This window comes from Lissotriton vulgaris, chromosome 5 (assembly GCF_964263255.1).
Source record: "Lissotriton vulgaris chromosome 5, aLisVul1.2, whole genome shotgun sequence".
Lineage (NCBI taxonomy): Eukaryota > Metazoa > Chordata > Amphibia > Caudata > Salamandridae > Lissotriton > Lissotriton vulgaris.
In genome coordinates, this window is record NC_141693.1 from 1,235,020,787 (window position 1) to 1,235,039,302 (window position 18,516).

At 43.0% G+C, this 18,516-nt stretch overlaps 1 protein-coding gene across 1 annotated transcript in view; it reads right to left on the reverse strand.

Moving 5' to 3' along the window:
* CYB5R1 (cytochrome b5 reductase 1) overlaps window positions 1-16,339 on the reverse strand; it is a 237,484-nt gene extending 221,145 nt beyond the window's left edge. Inside the window, exon 1 of the mRNA XM_086923080.1 lies at window positions 16,209-16,339. Coding sequence (XP_086779206.1) covers window positions 16,209-16,223 — 15 coding nt within the window. The 5' untranslated portion in view covers window positions 16,224-16,339. The remainder of the gene's footprint in view (window positions 1-16,208) is intronic.
* Window positions 16,340-18,516: the final 2,177 nt, after the last annotated feature.

Here is an 18,516-nt window from a genome sequence, read left to right on the forward strand (position 1 = left end):
ACCAACCTGAAATCACTGTATGGGACTGGTAACCACATCATGTGTGAAGTCCCTGTTTTCACAAACGTGAGTCGTAGTTAAACCAGAGCTATATACAGCATTATTAATTACACATGCCTGGCTCCATTTTCTGTTGACTGACAAAATATACTAATAATTGTGTGTTACACATAAAGCAGATTAGACCTAGTGATTAATTTGCCACCTATACATTCTTGAGACCCGAGTACTAATCACAATTGCGATTGTAATTTGTGAAACTGTGTGATCTTAGGCAAATTATGTTGTAAGAGTTATCTGCCAAATTTGAGACTGCTGAAAAATAGGCCGATCATAGTAGTTATCCAGATATATTAAAACTCAGCAAGCCCCTGTCTGGAAGGCAGCTCCTGTCTTGTCAAGTGATCCTGCATAAAGAAACGTTAGCCAGTGCTGAAGAACCAGGCTGCTTGTCCTACTGACCACATCTGACCACATCTGAGGTAGGCATCAGGGAGTTTATTGTATACGTGTCTGTGTTTAGAACTGATGCAGAGATCCCAGGACATGCCATGTCATGCCATTTATGATCATCTCACCCAGATGAGCGTTTTTATTCAAATAAACCATCAACCACAAGGAACCATCAACCACAAGAAATCTGCTCCACCCTAACATGAAAAAAGTTAAAATCTGGGAGTAAAGTCTGTTTGACTAGTTGTGAGCCACCTAACTTTTTGTCTTTTGCCAATCCATCCTTCTGATTTTGAACTTTTAGGCAGGCATTTCCACAGCACCTTCTATGTGGACAAAGTGCTGCTTATGGGCAGTGCAATATCGTGGCTCTCTATTCGAGACCTTTAGCACTTTCTCACAATGGTGTTTTACCCCGTTTAGTGGCCATATGCCTGTTTCTCAATACTGGGATGACTTTATGTTCATTGGTGTACAGAACACTGACCAATGCCAAAGGCTTTGCACAAGCTTCAGGTTATGGCTCAAGAACTTGGTGTACCCCTAGCACCAGGAAAAACTGAAAGTCAACACAAAATTGTCTTTTTGGGAATTGAAATAGACATGAGGGAAATGGTAGCCAGGCTACTAGTGGTGAACGTTCAGGAGATTGCGTTGTTCTTGTTGTCTAGGATTTATGAAAAGAAACTGGAGCTTCGAAAGGTGCAGAGATTATTGGGTTATCTGAACTTTGCTTGTAGAGTGGTCAGGGCCAGCAGAACCTTTTTGTAGGTGTTTGGGCACGTTGTTTTCCAGCACCTATCTCCCTAATCACAGAGCGCGTATAACTGCGGCTATCAAGGCTAACCTTCACATCTGGTTGTAGTTTCTTGCGGAGTTCAATAAGAGTGTCTATGTTTTTGGAGGATGAAGATATGATCTGGCAGTTACAAATATTCTCAGACGCATCCGGGGCTTAATGTTTTGGTATATTTTGGGACGGTCGTTGGTGTTTAGGAAGTTGGCTTGAACAATGGTTACAGCCAGTACACAGCATAGCCTTTTAGTATACTTCCCACTACTTGTGCCATTGTTCGTGTGTGGAGAGAAGTTCAAGAACAGATATGTCCTTTTCATTGTAGGCGATTAGGCTGTAGTGGAGTTGATTAACATACAAAGTCAAGGAATTTGCAAGTTTTATGGTTTTTACGTGCCTTTATGCTGCAACTCTTGCACCTTAACATTGTTCTTTCAAGCATATCACATTCCTGTAGTTAATAAAACTATAGCGGATGCGCTGTCTTGTTTTCCGTGGGGGACTTTTCGAATTCTGGCACCTGGGGCGGAAGACAACAAGACTCAGTTGCAGCATCCACACAAAGAAGTTATCAACAAGCTTTTTTTTAAAACCTTTATTATATTATTCACAAAAATTACAGGAGTACATCTACAACCTCAAGGGCCGGACACCGCAGTTAGGAGATACGTATAAGAAGTTCAATAACACAGCTCTTCAGCCGGCTACCCTGAGGTCCGGCAGCGGTACAGGATATATGTAGCATTGAACACAGTGCAGATCGCGTGTTATTCATAAGGTTTTCATTTTGCATTTAACCCCCCCTCCCCCCTCCCCCCCCTCCCCAGAGACAAAGTAAAGAAGAAGATACAGGATATCCGGAGCCACACATTCGAAGATATAATAAAGTTGGGTAGGTGTAGGAAGGTAGTCGCGGACCAACTTAAGGGACAGTAAAGACGCAAGCACTAGCTAGCTCAAGGAGGGTAAAGAACCAAACAACCGATATCTCATCGTAGCCGCCCACCCTCAGACCTCGCCCACTTGTATACTCCAGGATGAAACAGAAAGTTTTGCTACCGGACACTGCAAGAAGAAGAAAGGGGCCATAGAACAAAACAAAGGCAGAATAACAAACCCCCCCCCACACCCTCCACCCTGCACCCCTGCAATGGCTACGGCCTACCCCACTAGCAGCGTGCCTGTCGCCCATAGGAACCCTAAAAGAGAGAAAAAGGAGAAAAAGGGGGCCATAGAACAAAACAAAGGCAAAATAACAACCCCCCCCCCCACCCTGCACCCCTGCAATGGCTACGGCCTAACCCACTAGCAGCGTGCCTGTCGCCCAGAAAGATCCCTAAAAGAGAAGAAAAAGCGGAGGAGGTGAGATAAAAGCACACTCCCGGACTCCTTAACCCTCCACCAGGTAAAACCACCCCGAAACACAGTCACAATAGAATGCAGCAAAATATAAAATCAGTACGGGGAAGTATGATACACACCACCCAACCCTTGTACAAGACAGGTCTCAATCCCAGCAGCGAGGTAGAGTATTATGCCAAACCCAAAAAAAGCACAGGTTAACCCTGGCCAGTACGATTATTAACCAGAGCACTTATAATCCAGACCACAACGACAGTGAAAACAGCAGAGCGTTCATAAAAGTTCAAGTCAGTACGAGCGAGTCGAAAAAAGGATAAAATTGCATGGAATCCACAAAGCAAGTGAGAAAAAGCGTAGAAGGATAATGAAGCTCTCCGATAACCACAAGTGATCTTGTGGAGGCACTCAAGGTTGTCCATGTCGATGTTCAGTGGGTTATGGCTCAAGCAGGGGAAGCTAACAATGTTCACGGGCGCGCGAACCATCTTGTAGGGATCAGCAGCGCACACGGAATCCGGCTTCCGCACAGGGTCCTCAAAGTTGAGCCCACAATGGTCCATGGGTAGTACAGCTGGCCGTAATAATGCCGAAAAGTCGCCGTCCGGTCTCCGGCAAATATTGTCCATTGTTGCAGACAGTGTCTGGTATTGGACGATGATCTGTGAGTGGAGCGCCCCAATGGCCGCCATTACGGCGTGCAGCGATGGTGTGCCTTCTGTCCCCTCCATCTCCTCTCACGAAGCGACAGAGCAGGATATAAACCCCGGAGGTCGACTACTCCGGGGTAGCAGGCACAACCGGAGCAGACAACAACAATGGGCGCCCTCACCTCACGATTTCCACAACTTCGCCACTAGTCAGGGCTCCGGTCCGTCACCCCCGGGAGGCTCACAGTGTCTCCAGGCACCGAACACAGGACCACAGCAACCGGAGAGCCACGCTGCGGCGCCTGCAGTGTAGACAGGATATCAAATCGCCATTGGAAACGAGTAAAGTGTGTCTCCGTTCGAGAGACCGGACGAGTCCCAAAGTCCACAGCCGATGTTGTTCAACTCCAGCCCGGGTGGGCTGGAAATCGAGGCCCCGGCTTCCACGCTGAGGTAGGCCGAGAATGAAACACGGCGTATCTTCGTCACCCGATATGTTAAAAAGTTCAGGATTGCACCATCAGAGTCAGTAACTCCTCGGGCAGTTGTTGTCGGGTAGGGACCAGGCAGGCAGTGTGCTGGGGAAAGAAGTACTTAAAGGTTTAAGTAGGGAACAGAGCGGTACAACAATGTTGAGAGAACTAGTGACTTGATTGGTTAAAGCAAATGTTGATGTAGTTGCCAAGTTGCTGTTATGACCAGTTTTAATGTTTAAACATTTAGGTTATGCTTTCTGTGGTTGTTTTGGGGCAGTCAGAGCTGGGGATAAGCACACAGCAGGTATACGTGGCAATTACGTTTTTCTAGAGCAACACAGATTAAGGATATGGTGGATCAATTCGACAGGTGTAAATGGGTTTCATTGAACAAAAGTGGGGTGGAAGGTCGTTGCCTTGTAATGGAATTTGCCAATTTTCAGATTTCCAGTTTTTGTAAGCCAGTGAATATTTATGCCACACTAATGGAAACAGGATTTTTATTGCACAGCTATTAGCAGTAATGAGGAAGGTGATCAGCAGGTTGGGTAAGAATCCTATTCTTTTGGCCCACACTCTTTTAGAATTGGGGCGGTAGGAAGCTGCAGGACTGGGTTGGTGATGGTCAGATATACTTATGCTTGGTGTAGGTGAAAATGATTTGGTAACTTTTTAATAAAGAATAATTGAGTGGTACTGATGGAATTTGGATAGAATTTATAACAAGCCAACATTGGAGAGGACCACAGTGACATGCAGCAATGGAGGAAGTGAAAGGTAAAGTCAGTAGAGCTATGCCAATATTTTGTGGCTCTTTGGGCATTACAGTTTATCTCATGGGCATATAACACTTTCAGAGGGGTTTCTTTTTCGAGATGATGGAGTCCATTTATCTCAAATGGGGCAAGCATATTCATTACTTGAATTGAGAGACCTGATTGCAAAATATGGAATCAAAATGTATAGTGCTCCAACAGAATTTCATAACAGCTCGCACTACAATTCTCTTGGTGGGGACAGGAAAACTCTTCGGTTTTCCCGTGTAGCGGAATGTTTTTGGGGGGTGGACAGTCTCGAGCAGGCTTATCCATCCCTCAAAGAGGGTGAGGGGGGTGGGAGTACCGGACAAGGGGAAAGGGAAGAAAAATGATGGGGGGTTTCTTTAACAAGATTATAGTTTTTGGAGGATGCTTGATCACCATTGGGGGTTTAGGTTTTGAAGGTATGTTAAGCTGATTTGGAGATTGAATTATGATCTAACTGTTAATGCGGTGTTATTTAAAGTTATGCACCTTCTTAATAAAGTGGCCATTACAGCCCCCCTACATGTGAGTGGACAAAGGAAGGCACGCATGTAGGACTGAAATCAGAGCAGCACTCTGTATGATAGTTGACTGAGGAAGATCAGTGTCTCCTCACACAGGCATAGTCGGACCACCACCACCACCACGCTAGGAGTTGGAGCTGGAGAATACAAGTAGCTCCAATGCTCCTTGGTGCGCAAGAATCAAACAGCCAACCCCATAGTAAAAAATTAAAGCACCACCAACACGGAAGTGGCTTTCTTCTCACCTTTTCCTTTTACGTATTTCCCACCACCACCCCCAATCGCCATTGTGAGAGTTAGTGTTGGAGAATCAGAGCAACCTATCACTACCTTAAGGCTTCTAAACAGGTTTGGGCTGAGAAAACTAAATGCCCATGCCATCGACCACCTATCACTGCCCAAATAGGAGCCACCTTCTATGTAACCACTTAATCACACCAAAATCAAAGCCCATGGGAAAGCTCACAAAATCTACTTTCTTCTCATCACAACCAAATGCTGCGCAACCCTCCTTCGACTATCACTTATTATAAAAAAGGACATTACAAACAATGCTGTACTGTTTTTTTAATGGCAATATAATCACATTTTAACCCATCTGCCAGCTAATGCTCCCGCTTAGAGCATACTGCAAGAATCTGATCATCCATTTACAAACTTGATTAAATATCTTTCTAGAGATTATATGCTACATTAAAACATTCACTAAGGTTCTCTCATAACGAACCTGGATAGAGTACATACTCAAGGAGGTCACTTAGCTGATCAGTAATGACTCAATATGAATTAATTAATTGTTTCCTTCGTTAAATTACTTAACACCTTTGTGAAACTACTTAAAACTCACCTGTTAAAAGGAATGCAACTGAAAAAGAATCAATTGAATGATTCAAGCCGATCATTCGTGTACGCCTTATCTTATGGCCCTCATACTGTTCTCTTGGATCCCTATACGGTGTAATTACTTCTTAGGGGAGAAGGCATTGCAGGTTGCATAGACTTAACTTTGCTCTAGACATGGCCCACTAGTGCCTGCATTTCCTTGCTCTTTTTTTATTGTACTTGGTTAACTGTACACATTCTACTATCTCTGTTAGATGGTGCTCTAGAAATACTTTAGAATATAAAGTTAAAGGATAAAAATTGAGTTTAAGTTGGTGAATCAAAGTCCCCCACCCTCCTCTGACACCTATTCCTCTGACATGTACCCTTCATCCATCTAATTTTTACCTCTATCACCAAACCTTGGCACTGGGAAATCATAAGGAAAACTGTAATGGATTGGGTGGTAATGCAGGGCGGTCTGCATGTGCGACTGCCGCCTCCCAAGAAAGGATTAATGTTGTTGGGTCAAGGTGTGATCCAATCCCTGGTTTCTAGCAATGTTCAAGCATTCACATAATTATAATCTAAAAAGACTCCACGACAGCTTAAGATAAGGAACTTGATATATATATATATATATATATATATATATGTATAGTAATTTATTTACATGTCCAGCAATTTTTGACCAAAAAAAACTCCAAAAATTAAAAACCCTGTACTAACTAAAATGTATAAGTCCCTCCTTCGCAGTATTCCCTCTTAGCTGAATGATATTCCAACAACCTGCAAGTTGAATGTTTTTCTAACCTTCCCGTTATTAGAAGCTGTTAACAAGAATACTACTACTGTGCAACAGTTAACGTCTCTGAAGCCATTTCAACATTCTTGTACATTTGTCTTCTGTGATACCCATCTATCTTCTCTAGTTCTGAAATTGCTTGCTCCTTTATGTAAAGTGTTTCTGCACCCTTGCTTAGGGTTATGACTGCGCTACATAAATAAAATAATAAAAAGTTGCGCTATGAACTACAGCTGTCAGAATTTGTCTGGAGAGAGAGGAAAACCACACAGAAAAAGTAGTTCTTAACTAAGGAGCAAACGCTCCGTTACAAGCAAAATAAAAAATAAAAATCGAGGCTGAAGAAAAAGGTAGACAAACCAGCCACATACCGCTCAACAAAGAATCAAATCATATAATATAAACAGGACAAGAAACAGCAAATATTACTAGGTGATTGCAAATAGGTTAAATGAGCAGCTCACCTTATCAGTTCAGTGGACACAGACACTGTGAATCCCTTCAGGTCACCAGACAACAACAAAAAAAGACGTTGCAAAGCTTGTGGACCTTAACGTGGATGGACATTTCTTATGCAGATGGGTCTCTGTAGTGACATGTTGCCCATAAATTGTTGTGCATTGGTGAAGCCTAAAATAAACCTTGTCATTGTACAAATACCAAGATGACTAGCACTGTCAATGCCTGCTTTTGATAAGTCATTTTATGAATTCAGAAATCATTCTAATGCCAGACCATAGTGACTGTAATATTAGAATCAAATATGCTGCAAGAAGTAGAATTGAGATCTTTAAGATTGGGTGGATTCCCAAAGCCATGCTTTAGAAATTGAGTATTGCTTTTTCAAAGCATTCCTAGAGCAAGCTGAGCTCGCTCATTGCATCTTTGCAGGTAGAAACTAAGGTAGGTCTTCAGGCAACAATTTCAAAAGGTGGGCGTTTATTATCCTTCTTTTATGTGAAGATCCAGGGCCTTACTTGACAATAGATTGGGCTACATATAGGCTTATTTTGATGCTAAAGTAGCTCTGGTCCCATCCATTTAGAAAGATTTATTGCACAAAGACCCACTGTTTTGGCATTTAAAGTATGCACAGACAATGGATTGAGAATATAGAGAGAAGTTAAAAGAGAAATGTCAGAGATTCAGGAGAGCTGGATCCATTCCAGATTTTCAGGATATTCATTGAAGAAATTAACATACATTGCTTGCTATCTGCAAAGGTACGGTGATTTCTGGAATGGAGATTTTCCTTTGGTAAAGTATAGGGAACTTTTACCCATACTTTACTATAAGGAGATATCTGCCCTGACTGCAGTCTCCATATGTTAGAGTAAAGGGAAAAATAAAACAGTTTATTAAACTTGAAAACATCAGCAAACATATTGTATGTTAAATGCAGGACGCAAGCAAACAAATGCTACATCATAGTTTATCCACTTTCAAACACATCCGTCTGACAGGACAACCGAGGTGGCATATACGGGCCACCGCTCAGCCTGTTTTTCCTGCGCCTAACCCTCCTATCACAGAGGGTTTATGGAGGCGAACTGACTTGATACTAATGTTTACATCTTTTGGAATCAACTTTCAAAACGAGTAACACATCTACTTATACGTGCATTAGGACATGAGGCGTGGCCATGTGAGAATAAAGGATCGTGTTTTTATGACCTCATTACACTTTGAGGTTTAGTTGAATAGACTCGACGGCGTAGATCTTCAGGTATCATTTAGCCCTGACGAAGCCTGGTTTAATCTCAAAAATAACAAAGGAGAGGGAGAGTAGAGGTATATAAGATATAATCCACCTCCAGTACAATTATCATAACCAAAAAGATTCTATCCTATGTATTTATATATATATTTTTATATATATTTAATCGTGATGTGAAAAAAGTGAACTCTGCTGATCTAAGAGTTGTCCTTGAAAAGCACTATGTGTTATCAAAATACCCCTCACACACTATGAATCCCATAGTGTCATGCTTCATCATGGGGGTCTTCCCGTCCCATTTTATTTGCTTCCTTGGCTGGAAATATTAACAAGCATTTGCAATGCAATAGGTCTCGCATTAGGAAAGTTTGAGCTATTGGTATTGTAAATGACAAATTTTGTATTCATGTGTTGGTTTTGACAATCGCAAACTTAATAGCTTTGTCATTTACAATGCCAATAGTTTTAACTTTTGCAAATGTGACACCTATAGCATTTGTAATACAATATGTGTTGTATTTAGGTGACTTAGATGTATTGATATTACAAACAACAATGGCATTTATTTATTTTTTAATAATTAATACTTAAAAGTTATTGTAATTTATAATGGCAATAGCTTAAACTTTTGTGAAGATTATGTTCAGTGCATGTTATTGTGACGAAAATCCAAGAACAGAAGTGAAATATTAACATCTTTTTGTGACATTTGTAATAAAGCTTGAAACATTGAGAGAACAGATATGAACCAGTTGTTGATGAATGGTTGGAGAGATTGATGCTGTGGTGTTGTGGTGGCAACAAGAGGGAGAGAGCGAGAGGGAGGTAGAGCGAGAGGGAGGTAGAGCGAGAGAGAGGTAGAGCGAGAGAGAGGTAGAGCGAGAGAGAGGTAGAGCGAGAGAGAGGTAGAGCGAGAGAGAGGTAGAGCGAGAGAGAGGTAGAGCGAGAGAGAGGTAGAGCGAGAGAGAGGTAGAGCGAGAGAGAGGTAGAGCGAGAGAGAGGGAGAGGGGGAGGGGGAGAGGGAGAGAGGGAGAGAGGGAGAGCGAGAGGGAGAGAGGGAGAGCGAGAGGGAGAGAGGGAGAGCGAGAGAGAGGGAGAGAACAGAGGGAGACAGATGAGGGAGAAGAATGACAGAGGAGAAGGGCAGTGAGGGACAGAACACGGGCAGTGAGGGACAGAGGAGGGAGAAGGACAGTGAGGGGCAGAGAACAAGGACAGTGAGTAACAGAGGAGGGAAAACAGACAGTGAGGGTTAGACAGTGAGGGTCAGAGGAGAGAGAAGTACGTCAGTGAGAGACAGAGGAGGGTGAAGGACAGTGAGGGACTAAGGAGAGGAACAGTGAGCGACAGAAGAGGTAAAAGAAGGACAGTGAGTGACAGCGGATGGAGATCAAGGACAGTGAGTGACCGAGGACAGTGAGCGACAGAGGAGGGAGAAGAGAGACAGTGAGGAACAGATGAAGGAGAAGAGAGACAGTGAGGGACAGGGGAGAGAGAAGGGCAGTGAAGAACAGAGGAGACTAAGGACAGTGAGGGACAGAGGAGGGAGAAGACAGCGTGAGGCGCACACAAAAAACGTGACATGAGGGAAAACTAACGAAAACATGGTGCAGGGGGTACAGTGCACGAGTTTCTAAATCCCAAGAAGAATTACTGTTCGCCTGTTTAGGTCATACTCAGAATTAAATGAAAGTGTAGTGACATGCAAGGGAACTCCTGCCAAAAGGTCTTCTAAAATACTCCTCCAGTGACTGGTATAACGGTCATACTAACATTGTAGTATTTAATCACTGTGATTATTTAAACATGCAGTAGGTGCTCATATTGTAATTATCTCATTTATAGCAATAAGAAGAGTACAGTAAAACAAAAAACAGTTTCAACGAAAGTTAAAAGGTGAGGGCGGTGGGGTTCCGCTTGCACCGAGCGAAACTCCGGTGAAGATGAGGATGGGTGTCTGCGTGGGGCAGATCCTCAGGCACAGACTGACACCGGCTCATTCTCTCGGAGTACCGAAACATCCACGTGGGCGCCCCTCCATAGCGCTAAGAGGCAGCTCTGGTGAACAGCGCCCACAGTATGACGATCTTCACAGAACGCCTTTGGAATACACTCATGAGTGTGGCGCCTAACAAAAAAAATAGCGCTCAGAGTCACAGTGTGGGATACTGATAGAGCAAAGGAAATGCAGACAACAGGTGGGGGCTGGAGCATGGTGAACACGGCGGGAAGGGGGGCAGGAGCATAGTGAACACGGCCGGAAGGGGGGGCAGGAGCAAAGTAAAACAACAGTAGAATTAGGAAACAAAGAGTGCACTTAGGTACACCTGTTGTACACTGCACAGCACTTAGAAGCAAACCAGGACGGATATCTAACAGCAGTTCACACAGCTCAGTTCTGAAACCTGCAGCTCTGCTGAAATAGCGTGAAATGCTAGTGTTATTCTGCACATAATGAGAAAGGAAAGTGAAGCTTTAGGTACAAAAAGAGTCAGGGCTACTCCAAGCAGCATTTAATTGCGGAAGTGAGTTCTACAGCTGGAGACTACAGAAAACAGATATTTTTTTGATGGGTGTCCACTTACGGGTATGGGCGTCTGAATGCAGGTTTTTTTTATTAACCCATTGTACCCTCGCGCTCACTCTCTCCCTACGCTTGAGAGCGCTTTGTTACCAGGCCGGTGCCCACCCGGCATTTTGCCCGAGAGCACTTTATCTAATTATTTACGGGACCCGTTTTTAGGTCCTTTGCGAGTGCCCACCTCGCATATATAATTATATTTTAATTCGAGGGTGCTTACCCCTCTTGCCCCCGAAAGAAATCAAAGCCGCAGCCCTGCTCCGTGAAAACCGGAAGTCAGGCACTTTTGGCCGAGACGGGGGCGGGGCCTGCAATCCGGCAGGAAGTCCCGCCCGCCGACACCGAGGAAGAAGTGAAGCCGGCCGACTGATGGCCTCTCCGCAGCCCGGGGCTCCCATGAGTTGAGGAGAGTCCCGGGGCTGCCAACAGCCAGAGTGTTGCAGGGCTCCCAGGTGCTGGAGGGAGCCCCGGAAGTGAAGTCCTGTCCCCTGGTGCCGCGACGAGACTGCCGCAGAGAGGAGCCCGATGCCCAGCAACAGCCCGGTGAGTGCCCGACCAGCCCGAAAGAGCCCGGTGAGTGGGAGGGGAGGGGGGTGTACGCGCGTGTGTCTGTGTGTGTTCGAATGTGTCTGTGGGTCTGCATGTGTGTATGCAGTGTGTGTGTGTGCCTGTGTATGGCTGTGTATGTGCGCATGCGTGAGTGTGGAGTGTGTCTCTGTGTATGCGCATGCGTGTGTGGTGCCGTGCGCGCCCCCGAGGAGGAATCTGAGACAGCGACGCTCGTGCTTGAGCTCTGTCTCACATTCCTCCTAACACGCCAACAAAAGATGTCTCGCAGACAGCAGGCTTACGCCTGCTGTTTACGTCTGCGAGACCTAAAAAGGGGTTCAGGTAGGATGTATGTACCATACCCTACTAGGTCGACATGTTTCGTAAGCAGTCCCCCCTGCTTTACTTCTCAGGACCGTATGTGATCCCTACTACACTCAAAAGATAGATAAATTATATGTTATATGCCTTTTGTCCTAATAACAGATAGCAAAAATAGGCTAATCTGTTATAGGGGTAAATAATTCCCCTTCAAAAAATTACCAAATTGGCATCAGAAATATAAAAGAAAGAAATTAAAATGGTCGTATTTTCTCTCTTTTCTTTTTTAACACATCACCATAACGTGGAATATACGTTCTGTAGTATAATGTATACTGTGGTATATTTTTACTTTGGTGATATATTCTTCTTCGAGAAACCGGCTGGTTATCTGTTTGCAAGGTAGTAGCTCAAATAAAGGTAACCTCGCTTTTGCTCCAACGATTGTTTAGATCACTCACACAAGAGTATTCCCCTCACTCACACACATATAATTACTCATACTGTGACGCGGATAAAATAGAAAAATCATTCTGCACACACATATACGAGTAAATGTCAGTTATTACTTCGTCTTTTCTAGAATCCTGCGATGTTACTAAATAAAAAAACATCATTCTGCATACACTTATGCGCGTAAATGTCAGTTATTACTTCGTCTTTTCTAGAATCCTGCGATAATGTTAGTTTTCGTAGCTGTCAGCAAATAGTTTGCTTGCTAAAACTTATCTTTAAACCCTGTTTATACGTGCATTAGATAAACAAAAAGAATCCACCATATAGTGTTTGGAAGTGTTCCTCACTGCGGTGTGGAGCACTTACTGTTTTTTAAAATACCCCTCACACACCAAAAGGACCCTTGGTGTCATGCTTCATCATAGGGGTCTTAGCACCCCTCTACGGGATGCGGCGCGCTGCGACCTACGACTACGCGGGAGCACTTAGAGGTAATGACTATGTATGGTGCATGTGAGGGTATTTTAATATATTAATGTGAGTGAGTGGTGGGATGAGTGAAAGATTAAAAAGGACCTGGCTCTTTGGACTGACAAAAATTCTTTATTTTGGTCCCCGGGCTGGTACTGTCGTGATTATGTACATCACCTCATGTGTGCGTCTACATGTTTCGGAGATCAACTCCTTCACGACAGCGTGCACAACTTACTCACGTTGCACTATGTAAAAGCAGTAATTGATATTTAAAAAAAGTGAACAAAATATATGTGTTTGGCTTATAGGCTATAATGTACCTACAGCGGTATATCTCAAGTATTATGCAAATTGCATTACTTGTCTTAGAATAGCCAACTTCATGAGCCTCTGGAACGTCTGGGGTTAAATTGCCAATCTGCAAAGGACTCAATAGGAGTCGTTACCGATGTGTCCCCATACGCGGCTCTGCTCCCTTCCTTGGTTTTTTCGTATACGTGCATTAGGACATGAGGCGTGGCCATTTGAAAATAAAGGATCTTGTTTTTATGACCTCATTACACTTTGCGGTTTAGTTCAATAGACTCTCAACGGCATAGATCATCAGATATCATTTAGCCCTGATGAAGCCTGGTTTAAGTTTGCAAATGCATGGCTTGAAATAAGAAAATTAATAAAGCAAGATTCGACTTCAGGATTGAAGACCCAAGACTCATTCTTTGTTTACATTGTCCAAATATTGTTGCCTCTCTATTTTTGGTGTATATTATTGTTTTGGTTGGTCCATAGGCAGCGGACCTTTGAAGTGGTTGACTGTAATCAATGAAAAAATAATTGTGACTACAACAGGCGTGCAGCTTTAATTCATAGGTTGCTTTGTAATTTGTGTTAAGTATTATTAGTAACGTATTTTACATTTACTAGATTAATTTTAATAGATTAAATTATTATTTTTCTTAGGTTTATATAAAAAATCACATCTAAAGTAACAAAAAATATTATGTATTAATCATTATCAAAAGTGGCATACAGAATGAATCAAATCTAATTTCATTATATTTTAATAATAATGTTATTTTAATTTATAAATTCAAGTTGCAATATGTCCAAATAAAGTAAAAATAAGGTATATTTTTTTAACGTTATATGATATTTATTTTTCCAACTATTTTCATTAATTTAATTTAACATTTGTTTTCTGTGGGAGTCTATTTTAATCATTATCTCCATTATATTTAATGGGAGGGTATTTGAGCACCAGCATTTGGTCATGTGTGGTGCTGTACCAACTCCAGCTCTGAACTGGAGTACATTTACTAGTGTTGTGGGTCCTTTTTGGCAGTTGTCACTATAGAAGTTTGTGAATAGGAGCGGGATTGTTGTTTTTGGGGTGCGTCCATGTCTCTCCCTACACCCTTGTTACTATATCCCTCCCTACTTCTCCCTAACCCCCATAGTTACAGTACTCCTCATTTTCCAGCCACTCCCCCACGTTTACTACAAAAATGTACACCTAAGCGTGGGGAGACTCCGCAATCTGAAGCTAAGACAGGCCTCTGTACGTAGTTTGTGACTAGCATTTTGTAGTATATTTCCAGTACTAGAAAACTTACTATGAGGTATAATTTGTGAATAGGTTCCAATGATTCTAAATAGAACTAATTTAGATAGTTTGCGGCTGTCTCAAAAATCTGGACTCGATCTAGGTACTCGGCCTAGCTTGTACACCTATAATTTAAAACAGGCATTTTTTCTACATGTTGCAGCATCTTTTCACTATTAGATTCTCAGAGTGCACTACATGCTTAATTAACATACCATACTAAAGAAAACATTTTAGGTCTCCAGATTTTGGGGAAATTACTGATATATGATGGCATAATTCTTACTTACATTGTGCCTTATCACCTTTTGTATTAGCTGATGAGCCCGTTTGAATGAGTACAGCAAATAAAATTACTTACAAATGTTAAGACATACTTTTTTTGTTCTGAATGCAGAAAGGAGAAAACAGAGAACCCTTGGAAGTAAGACAGATGCAACTATCTATATAATACAATATATATTTTATGGAGTGGCTCGACAGCACCAGCCTTTTAGAACTGCTGGTGCTGAGCACTGACTAGACCCGGCCCACTTAAGGCCTGCATGCCACATTCCTTTACAGCCGTACCTATTGGCATTGCCAATGCTTGTTTCCATCTGTTCATTTAAGTGAATAGCTTCCAGGTAACCCATGGCATGCGTGACTGGCACTTTTAAACACTTCTAACGCCTTAGCCGAATGCGTTTTGGATTCAGGTCTTTGTAATTTGGCTGTAACTACTACTACATGTGTTGAGGACTTAAGCATTCCAGTATTGTAGATACTTTTGAAAAACCATATGAATTGCTAAAGGTGTCACATAAGCCGTGAGACACATCACGTCATACGTGACACCATCGCGTGTTTGCCTTAACATGTGCCCCTTACGGTACATCATCCTTTGCTTTTATAACCCACAGAGCCTTGTATCTTACAAGTAACTATTCTTTGTTCACTGCTCTTTTGATGCTCATCGCGTGAACGACCAGTACTCCTGTGAGGCGCATTAACAGGTGTTCGTGTTCCCCTGAAATGCAGCACCCGATGCCCAAGAACTACAACACTTCATGCCCTTTTTATAATGCACATTCGCCCGTGCTCTTGTTCTGTGTCTGTGTGCCCTGCTGCTAGGGTTCTGTTACAATTGTTGCGCGTTGACTGATGTGTTTTCCTGCTGCATGGTTATCTGCATGTTTATTGTGCTATAATGGAAATGAGTGCTCGTAGGAGCGATGCTTGTTATGCATGAAGGAAGCGCTTTTAATGTGATTGCATCAATTTAAAACCCGCGCATACAATTCTAAAGGAGCTATTCACTATATCGTGAATAGCCTGTAAAAGCCGCGAGACCGTATTTTGCAATTGTGTAAATCAAAAAAAGATTTTTTTAAATACAGACGCCCTTTGAGCAAGTAATACTATTATAAACACGTGGTAAAAAGTATTCAACAGCCTAAACCAAAGAATCAGGTTTACTATCTAAGAACCATCGTTTTCTTGATGTCTGGCACGAAGCAGCGCAATCGCGATTCCTTCACGTGCTTCATGCTATATTAATCGAACTATGAAGTTCTGGAATGCTTTCAATTATGCAAAAAATATGTAACCCTGTGGACTGCAATAATAAGCACACGAGGAAACACCGTAAGAATGGTAAAGTAAATTGTGGTGGTAGGGAGGAGCAGTGGTGGTACACCCCCGAGACAGCCCAACCTCTTAGGAGACAGACTGCTGCTACTTCAGGGACAGCTCTCTGTTTAAGGTGCTGCCACGGCTGGGGTACTGTCAGCCGAAAGACCTGTGGCTTCGTAGGATAAGGAAAGAGTTGTGTACTCACCACTGGGGAGCCCATGGTCGCCGCAGCAGCTTCGTCCACACTTGTAGCTGTTACGACTCTGGCCAGCGACAGCTGGAACACACCACCCTCCAGAGCCCGTCAAACTAGATAGTCTTGGAAATAGAAAGAGGACATACAACCTGTATACAATATTGCGGCCATCTTAGAAGGCTGATTCCTTCAGTTCTTTTTTTTTTTCATTCAAAGGCAAGGTCATAACTGAGAGCAAATGGATTGCCAACTATTGAAAAGTGATAAATATTACACACTAGCGTTATTTTCTAATTTTATAAAGCGGCACATACAGTGTTTATATATAGAAAGCCTTTAACTTTAATTCTTTCCAGGTTGCACGAAAGGCTCTGGTCAAATGTGTTTTAAATTGTGTGGCAGAACCGGAGGCGAGTGCTCATGCTTTCTTTCCTGCTGCAGCGTTAGTTAAGTGTTTTTTCGTTACACACTTTGATATATAGTGGTCTTATTATTAACGTGGCTGTAAAACCACGTTAGTTACAATAATATAGCGGCTTTCCTTGCAAGCAATCGCACGCACTCTCTATTTCTCAGCACTCAAACGCTCTTCATGCAACAAACATTCCGTAACCCATGGGTAGTGTAAAGTGCCAACTTTATTACGACATGGTTGCATCATAATACTTTATTAACATTAAACAGGAACAAACCACGATCCCCCAACATCATCACCCGTCCAATCACCCCTCAGAACAACATTCAAACCCAGTGTGTAAGAGCCCACATATGACTTTTCAGCCCCCAAGAGTTCCGCCCCACTGACTAAACTTGCAACCCGTTCTACACTTGGCATACAACCAACTACGCACCCCCCCAATGTGCACACTCTCTTGACCCTCTCCTAAAGTAAGGTGGGTGGGCGGGCAACAAAAAATGACCCTACCATGACTTCCCCCAGTGATACAGAGGGGCCGGAAAAGGCAGTTAACGCCTCTCCGGACCTTGTATGTCCCTAAATGACCCGCCCCTTCCCCCCAGAAAACAAGCATTAGAAATGCAATAGGTCATCAGCAAGTACTCATACCTATCGGGATACAAGCTAAACAAAGATAAGTCCGAGGTTAAACCACTAAACATCTTCACCACCAAAGAAGTTCTTGGTAACTCAGGTCTAGCTTGGCAAACAGGGGTTATAAAATATTTAGGAATAGAGTTCACCGATAAATTAATGAGCACCATCACACACAACGAAACGTTGACAATGACAAAAGTTAAAAGAATCCTTGACGGCTGGTCCCCACGATTTATTACTTGGTGGGGATGAATTGAAGCTATAAAAATGATGATATCACCGCTAATCAACTACCTAAGCACTATGCTGCCCCTCACCTTCTCCAAAGATTTCCTCTCCAAACTGGATAAGTTAATTTCGTCTTTCCTTTGGCAAGGGAAAAAAGCCAGAATTAGCATGAAAAAACAAAGGCTGGATAAAACCTTAGGAGGTGTCAACCTAGCTGACTTTAAGCTCTATCAAACCGCGTTCTTAGCTAGACAAGGGGCCTTTTGGCTCACTCCACACTCAGACTACACCCCAGTGTGGCTGTCGGTGGAAAAATCCATCCTCCATGGCCTTCCCCCCTCCACCCTCCTCACTACCAAACCACAACCCACTGTATCCTCAGGCACCATCCTCAGAAACACGAAGGCTGCCCTCCTTCATGTAAGCAAATTCTTACCACACCAATTTTGTAAATCACGATGGGAATCGCTGTGGAACAATACAAAACTGCTATACAAAGGGAAACCAATGAATAATCATGCTTGGATTGAGAAGGGTATACACTTCCCTCATCAGCTGTATGATGGTCCATTACCACTCACTTTCAATGACCTACTAAAAAAGTTTCAACTCCAGAACATAGACTTCTATTACTTCTTACACATCAAAGTGGCCCTCTCCAAAACAGATTTATCCAACGTCACCCCCTCCCTTCCTGGATACCTACACACGATTAACAGACAGGGTCATCAGGTGTCCAGAATATACAAACTGATCCGCCCTCAGGCCACGAAGCTGACAACTTCCACACAGTCCTTCTGGGATTCTTACTCCTCCACACCGACATCGGAAGCAGAATGGGCCAGAATATGGGAATCTACATCGCGACACAAAATCAGCCCTACATTATCCCAATCTAAATTCTGGCTTCTCCACAAAGCTTTTTGGACTCCTAGGAGACTCTTCCTGCACAACATCAAGGAAGATGACTCCTGCTGGAACTGCACGGCAGAGGGTGGGGACCTAGAACACCTAATATTCAAATGCCCCTGTGTA